General features: G+C 37.8%; 1 protein-coding gene across 1 annotated transcript; it reads right to left on the bottom strand.

Moving 5' to 3' along the window:
* Window positions 1–830: 830 nt before the first annotated feature.
* On the bottom strand, window positions 831–7,060 carry rtn2b (reticulon 2b). Its single transcript, XM_079171617.1, has 7 exons — window positions 7,003–7,060; window positions 4,979–5,186; window positions 4,642–4,780; window positions 4,425–4,494; window positions 4,079–4,125; window positions 3,836–3,894; window positions 831–3,740 (listed from the first exon to the last, which is right to left on the bottom strand). The coding sequence occupies exons 1-7, from the start codon at window positions 7,013–7,015 to the stop codon at window positions 3,626–3,628; spliced, it is 651 nt and encodes a 216-aa protein (XP_079027743.1). The 5' UTR covers window positions 7,016–7,060; the 3' UTR covers window positions 831–3,625.
* Between the last annotated feature and the right edge of the window lie 1,599 nt (window positions 7,061–8,659).

Here is an 8,659-nt window from a genome sequence, read left to right as displayed (position 1 = left end):
CACATTGAATCCACTGACATTTTCACAACAGAGAGAAAAACAGTTTTTATCACCAGGGAACATTTGGTGTAGATGATGCAGTGTTTATATTTGAGGGCAATGTGTTGATGGGGTTTAACATGGATAACGTGCCAGGATGCATCTATTCCCTTAGATCAGTCAGTGATCAGTGGGTTGCTCCATCGTCTCCTCGTGAAGGGGCGCAGCTGACACTTTCAAGAGCAGCACCTAGTGGACAGACATGTCAGTGCAACGCCTGGTGGTGAGTGTATTGCCATCACCGAGTGTGTTTATATATGAGGTACATTTGACCCTTTGCGTCTCTCCGTCCATGAGAACGTCATTGGATTGAAAGTATAATGTAGTGTGGCTAGATTTTTAGAGAGGTGGAGATATTAAGTCACAGATGGATACACGTTCATTAAGACGAGGAAAAGGAAGGTTTTTCTTTTGTAAATCTAAAAATCAATCCACACTGATGAGTGGTTGGTTTGCCTGTTCTGTTTTAGCAATGGACCCTTTTCAAGAGGACATTTGACTTGTCACAGTAATAGCACAGGTATAAATAATACTAAATAATATAATAATGATGGCTGGACTCCATTCCGCTGCTTTAGTTTCAGGGCCCTGGTAGTGCATGTTGGTTCATTGTCACACTGTCATGTCTTACTGGTACATTTGAACAGAACATCTTTAATGTAAGGGACACCTGTGCTTCTCCTACTAAACCTCAAACGTCTGCTGTTGAAAAAGGACTTTGACATTATTATTAATAAAGTTAACACAAGTAACAGATTTACCATGAAAATTCTTCTTCATTTTTAGTAAATAACCTTTTATTTGGGAGCAACATAACAATAGGAAATGACAATAAAAAATAACAAATATAGAAATAAGTCAATCTAAAAGAAAAGATAAGAGTGACTACCATAACAGATAAAAAGCAAAGCGCAATGTAGGCTAAGCCCTGTCATGCCTCCCTTTAAACATCTTTCTAATCATGATCACACTTTTTATTTTGGTGCACATTTTACTGTTATATTAAGTGACATACACCTAAAAACAAGATCATAAAGATGCCAATTCCACATCAACAGCCCAAAATAGGCAGTAAAAATGATTAAAAAAATATTTCTGTTTAGTGATGTCAACTTTTACCCTGGTAATCTTTTGCATGGGTGCATCTTTAAAGGGCTGGTTTACCCAAATTACCCAAATGCATTGTCCGTCTCACTTACTTTTAATAGAAGCAAGAAGATAATCTGGACCTTCAGGACTACTTTCTACCAAAGAAATAGTTCTTACGAAAACGGTTCATATGTGGTCAAATTAAACCCAAATGATAAGATGTGTTTTTCTTTTAATAACTGAGGTGTACTGACCCTTTTTTTTGTATTACATACTGAAATGACCAAAGCCGTCTTTGAAGGATGCTTCAACCTGGGCTTATAGTGTGAAATCACTTCAGTTCATTAAGACATGTTAGTATGAGTGCAGCTGCATTTCAAGATGTGAAACACCGACCACTAGAGAGCACCACATGGTCGCCAACATTAACCCGACACGCTAACAGCATTGAAATAACTGCTCAATGTAAACTGGCTCAGGTTTGGCAGATGAAACCGTACAGTTGTCAGAAAAGGAGAAAGGAATAGGTCACCCAAAAATACAAGCTTTTGTCATTATCAACTCAACTTAATGTCAGTTAAAGCACTGGGGAATTTTTAATGATATTGTCATATTGAATGGCAATTCATCAAATATGGTTATATAAGTTTGACTGTCCGTGTAACACACAGCAAGTTGACAAGTGCAACGCTCCATGACAGGTAACAACTGAAGCGTCTGGAGTTACATTAACGGCAAAAGCTTTGTCCAATTAACTCATGTAACCTATTTAAATACTAAAACTTTAACAATGAGAGAGCTCCGTTTCCTTTAAGGTTTTACAACTTTTGACAAAAAAAAAAAAAAAAAAACAATCACGTTGCACATCAGAGAAAATTAGATTTTGCTTCATGAGGTGTTTTGTGTAATTTTATGGCGATGTCTCAGTTCTTTTTTAGAAACACAACGACCATATTCTTGGTTGATTTGGAAAATGTTGGCATGGAGTTGTGCCAGCGACCAGTTGTATTGACATGAAGACATGAGGTACTCGCTGGAAGCGTTGAACTGTTATATTACGGACTGACAAAAGATATAGAGAAAGTTCTTGAGTCAAATGCAATCTTCTTGATGCTGTAGGATTGATGATTTTACCTTCAGGATGATGACATTTCCATTAAGTAACTGTCTTTTTGTCTTATGATGACGAAACATATTTTACAAATGGTTTATGGTCTGGAGATTGTAGTTTTATCCACTCAAATGTCCTCTGAAGGCCGCTTACATTGCAGCTAGTTCACACAATAACGCAGCTGAAATAAGGTGAAGGGCATTTGTTCCTTTGCTGCAGGGGTGTTTGTAAGAGTAACTTGAGAAATCAAAGACAAAAACTTTCTGGTAAGCTTAAAGCAGCTATTATCGCTATTTTTTTACATTAACAATGGATTCCATGAGTACTTGTATGTAAGAGGGGTTGCTCATAGTGACGAAGCCACAGAGAATTATCCCCCGACTCAGTAGTTCAGCTCGAGTATTTTAGCATAACTTGACTGTTTTAGTTTAATATTTTCCACCGCATGCATGCAGCTGTCTTCATTTTTAAAAACCCACCGAACACGACCTGCTCGGCACCAAAGTTAAAGTCAAAGTTAGCGACTGGCTGGTGAACATAATGGCGCATTCAGCACCTAAAGAACCACGATTGTGTTCACAGCGTGTTTCCGTTGCCCAAGTTTTAACCAGCAGTTCAAATATGAGAGCAAAAATAAACGTATAAAAAAGAATATTTGCTATTTTGTGCCATAAATCAGTCCAATATCAGCTGGAATCAGCAGTTAAAGTTGCTCTCGCTTGTTAAGATTTGCTGCACTTAACTTTAATCATTAACCAAGAGCAGAGGGAAGTCACTGTTTGGACCTGATAAAACACAATGAGCATGGAGAGCAGAGGACAATGCACTCATTGTTTCTCATAAAAGTTGTAAGGTGTTGCTTCTTAAAAAGCTTTTGCTAATACTTCAATGTAGCAAGTGCTAAACCATTCATGTTAATTAATGGCAGGTGATGTTCATGTCAGATTTATTCTAGCCAGCTAACAATTTATGATGCTACATAATGAGAGCAGCAATTTATGCTTCACTGCCTCGTTATGAATAATTCTTCAGCTTAACAGGAACATGGTGCTCACTGTTATGTAAAAATAGACATGTTATCAAAGGGAAAAAAACCAGTGCTATTCTGTCCCTGCTTGGAGTAGATGACTGTGTGAACTGGTTGCATCCCACAGAAAGCGTCTCGGTAAATACGATTCTTCTCCTCGTACATTTCCACTCCTTCTCCGTGAGTGAATGGTAGCTTTGTTTCAGCTGTCGGGATCAATTAAATCTTGCTCCCATAAACAAACAAATGGTGGAGAAACGGAAATGAGCTGCCCCTCAAAGCGGCCCAACAGAGGACGTACCATTCCAACATTTTCCAAATTCCAAATCCTGGGTGCTTTTCGACACGCGACCAACAAGTTACTTTGACTTGGCTTTCTGTTTCGGTGCAGATGCGGATGCAGGTGTTGGTGCAGCTGCGGGCGCATGGGCATGGGCAGGAGCGGGTTTCATTGAATTATACAGACCATGGCACCTGCAGCAAAACAGGAGCATCACAAAAAAAAGATGTTCATGTTGTGTTAGCATGAGCACGTAAAAGAACAGTAGTTAAAGAGCAGAGTTACTTACATGGTTTTGATTCTCTTTACTAACGCTTTGACGGCTCTAACCATCCTCCTTATCCGCATCTGTTACCAAAACGACAGACGGGTCAGTGCATTCAAAGCATTTCTGTATCCAACTTCTATTTCTCAAGTCATTTTCAAAGTCTTTATAATAATATTATATTACTAGTCTATCATTTTTCCTGCTTGAGTAGATGAGTTCAATGTAGGATTGTGATTGTAAGATTAAAAAAAAACAAATGCTCACCTGCTGCTTTTTGTAAAACAGAGGAACGGAGAAAACAAGGATCACAGCTGTAAAGACAAAGACAAAGGAGAAATGATTTCAGTACTACGGTGCCGGTTTATTTCCATTGAAATGTGTGGAGTGCAACATGTCTCTGTGGGGATGAGGTCAGGGTGAACGGTTGGACACTCGTTTTGACTTTGAAACAGGAGACTTGTTCTCTCTCTTGTCAAAGTTGGTCTCTTTAAACTCTGTCCATGATCTTTCCTCTACTTTTACTGAGTCGTTTTTGTTTGCCTATAGACCTTTATCAGAGAGTTGGCAGATTAGAAAACACTCACGAGCCATTTTTGAATAAAGAACTCACCAGTTATCACCAGAGTCAGTCCGCTGGTTAGGACTCCGACATAGGACAGCAGATACAGGAGCACAATAAACTGAGAGAACACAGATGAAATATTAGATTGTTAAGTTAATACAATATTACTGAATCAACAAAGTAATCTATTGTACTATAGATCCCACTGAGAGTCAACAAGCCCACTATGCAGCTCTGTGAAGCTGCATACGTGTCATACTCGGACCTTAAATGAGTCGATCATGCTCTCGATGAAAATCAGCCGTTTGATCTCTGTGAAGGCAAATGCGATCAGCAGCACCACCTCCTCCACCAGCATCACCGTCTCCTTATCTGTCAGAGAGCTGTCATGATCCAGATATGACCTGGAGAGAGAGACGCATATATACGGGCCCTGAAGAACACAAATTCTGAAGTGATACAAAACGAGGCCCTGTACGTTTATCCACAAGTGCAACACGATTGATTATCAACTCATAAAGAGCAGCGCAGCAGCGTTCGGTGTGGGCTTGAAGTTGGAAAAAACACACAAATGAAGTCTGAATCGACGACGACAGACTCACTGGAAGGGATGCACCCCGGGGTTGCAGCGCAGCAGCTCCAGCAGTTTATAGAAAAGACGGAGGATGAAGGTGACGGACATGACACCCAGACAGATGTGGGAGAGCACGGTGATGGCGCTGAGCTGGAACAGACTGGCCAGACTGATCACCAGCCCCGTGAACACCAAACCGGTCTTTCTCATTTTGCGCCAATACACCAGATCCACAACTGCACAAGAAGACACACACACACACACACACACACACACACACACACGTTAGGAACAGTAAATGAGACGAATTACAATGAATGAATGATTATCACAGACAGAAATATGAAGTCTGTAGATCATCTACTCCACACTCACTAAGGCCTTGATCAGTTAGATAAGGTACTTTATTTTTTGTAAATATAGAAATCAATCAGAAACATTTGTTTTTAGTTTGGGGACAACTTGTGTGTTCATCTTAAGGTTTTATTTTGCGATACCTGCCAATGAAGCAGTGTTTTCTTTCCTTGCTTTTTTTTTGGACCGTCGAGCCATAATCACTACAACCAGTTGATAACTCGTCATTGTGGTATCACAGATGACAGAAGGGTGCAGAGAAGTTAAATTGCTTTGGCTGTAAAGATGCCTGAGAGTAAGGAAAGCACCATCAGGCACCGTCATGTTTTTTAATGGCGCTGTATTTGCATGGTAGATAATATGTTCCTTTCGTTGTGGGTTTTAAAGAGGCTCAGACTTTGTTTCAGATAACTTCATATCAGTTTTACAAAAAGTTCTTTGAAAAGTGACACCAATTTGAAAAAGCGGTGAGTGTATGTGATGCAAACGGCCCAGATCCTCTTCTGTCTTCCTATGTTTATTACAATGAAGATCTGCTGGTGTTGACAGAAACGTGACACACATCTCTCCCTCTGTGCCAGAGAATTTTAGTTAAATGAAAGGCAGAATGGACACATTATTTAAAAACATAGATGTTGACTTTTTTAAGAATAGTAACTGAGTCAATAAATATATCCAGCTAGCTATACATGGATACAACATATGTTGTCTATTTGGATGTATGTTGCATTGTATTGTAGCCTTTTCTACTTAGTCATATATCTAGAAGTTCTATTCAGTACAATTTTCTTTTCATCTTTACAATGTTAGCATACAGGTCATTTGTGGGAAATTCAGGCCTCGTATTTAAATCAAGGACATCCTAAAAAGTAACATATTTTTGTTCATTTCTATCCTTAATTTCTACAAGAAAGAGACAATATTTCAAGAAAAAGATGCATCTGCATGATAGTGTGATAATACATATAAATAATAAGATGCGATAATTATACTATGAGTAACAGTATGACATTAGATCTTCAAACACCAAAACATTCATTTAGCCTGCTGACGCCAGTGTTAATCTCAAAGTAACTTTCTGATTAAAACAAACACATTTGGAAATCTTACACTTTGTATCTCAAAAGACAATTTACAAGTAACTGACTCATGCATACACACACACACACACACACACACACACACACACACACACACACATTAAACCAGCAACCCATTTTCATAACCAGGTTTCTAAATATATCGGTGAACTAATTTCAGATTTTCTTTTTTATTGGTAAATTTGGACAGGAAGCTGGTGAGGCAGAAACAGAGACACTTATACTTATGCCGTCATTTTGCAAGCATGACATAACCTCACTCTGATCCTGTTGTAAAAAATAAAAAATGTAATTTAATATAAGAAATAGCCTTAACTTCTAAATCTTCTATTCGTACGGGGAAATGTGGACCTTTAAGAATGAAACAAACAAACAACATTCAATCAGCAGTAGGGTCTCATTTAGTCGAGTCCCATCTGTCCACCGAATGAAAGACATGTCTCAGTATTTGACTGGTCATCCGGTCTGTATTCACACCTGCCCAGCAGAGGGGAAGACATAAATTCCCTTTCCCCCTCCGTCTGACAGCTGGACTCTGACCAGCTCCCTGTCTGCTCTAATTCCCTTTACTTTAAGCTGTCACCATTTATTTTCTTACGTTTGGTGGCCATTTCAGCGACGATCCTTCCTCCCTTCCTTGTGCTTCCACTGTTGGCTCGCTCTCCAGGCTTTTTTTGGCCACCCCAGCTCCGTCAGCAATATAAGGGCTGGCTGCCTAATTTTATCCTGTATTGGATACCCCTGTTTGGATTCTCTCTCTCTCTCTCTCTCTCTCTCTCTCTCTCTCTCTCTCTCTCTCTCTCTCTCTCTCTCTCTCTCTCACACACACACGCACACACACACACACACACTGAAATTGGGAACCTGAGACATCAGCATGCGAGTCCCTTAGCAGGGGCGGAATTTTGATTTCAGAACTGTGTTTGTGTGTACGGTGGTGGTCGAATTATTCTACTCAAAATAATGAGTATAATATTTTGTATACATATTTATACGGTATATAAATATATATATATAGTATGGTTAAAAAGAAGGAAAATAAAAGTCAAAATATTGTTTGTTAAATAAACGCATAAGGCAATAGTATAGTATGTAGTAAAAAGAGATAAAATGGCCATAGAATAATATGGCATTTAAAGTCATAGTATAGTAAAAAAAAAAGTTATACAAAAGTGATTATATAGTTTGTCGAAATTATGTTGAAAACGTCATGGAAAAATCATAGCATAGTTTTATTTAAAAAATCATAATAAAAGAACAGTATGAAACTATGGAAGCCCATTACTGCCAGCAAAATAAAATAAAAAATCCACCAGAAAAAAATAAAATAAAATAAAATCCACCCAAAAAAAAAAAAAATATATATATATATATCCAACCAGAAAAAAAAAAAAAAGATTCTGTTTTTTTATTTTTTTTTGCATGTCGTGTTTGTTCCGGAAAAAAGGAAAAACAACAAAAAGTTTTTGTTGGTTTTTTTTGCCGGAAAAAATACGACATGCAATTCTACACAAGGTAACTATTACTGGTGACTTTTGTAAATGTTAGATGTTATATATCATAAGTATTAATATGTAGAATTGCATGTCGTTTTCATGGAAAGACTGGCGAGGGGATGAAGGGACCTGTGAGGAGATCGTCACTGAAGCGCATGCGCACTTCTAATCTCTTTTGCTAGCAAAAAAAAACAAACATCATAATCTTTTTTTTTTCTGGCTACAAAAAAAAAACATAATCTTTTTTTTTTTTTTCTAGGTGGATATATATATTATTTATTTTTTGGGTGGATATTTTATTTTTTTATTTTTTTTTGGGTGGATTTTTTATTTTTTTTTGCTGCAGGAATGGGCTTCCATATAAAACAAATATGACATTTTCATAGTATATTATGTCCAAAAAGTCATAAAAAACGATCATTTTAGAAAAAAGTAATTAAATTGCAGGTGTATAGTACTTTTCAAAAGTACTATAATATGTCAAAGTATAGTAATTAAAAAAAGTCTTTAAAAAAGATATAGTATTGCATGTCTAAATAAGTCATAGTGTAGTATATTGAAAAAGTCATAAAACAGTCACGGTATGGTGTGTCCTAAAGAAACATATAGTATGGAGAAAAAAATGAAAGAGTCATAATGAAGTAAGTTTCTCCATCCTCTCCTGCCTGGTCCCATCAGCACCACTGGCAGAGTGTCAGCCCCAAAATGAAAGTACGGGGAGAATTACAGAGAGCAGTGATCTCATCCTGGCTGAGTCCA

Source organism: Pholis gunnellus (genome assembly GCF_910591455.1).
Source record: "Pholis gunnellus genome assembly, chromosome: 13".
Lineage (NCBI taxonomy): Eukaryota > Metazoa > Chordata > Actinopteri > Perciformes > Pholidae > Pholis > Pholis gunnellus.
Note: the sequence above shows the minus strand (reverse complement) of the source record. Positions and strands in the feature narration are given on the sequence as shown.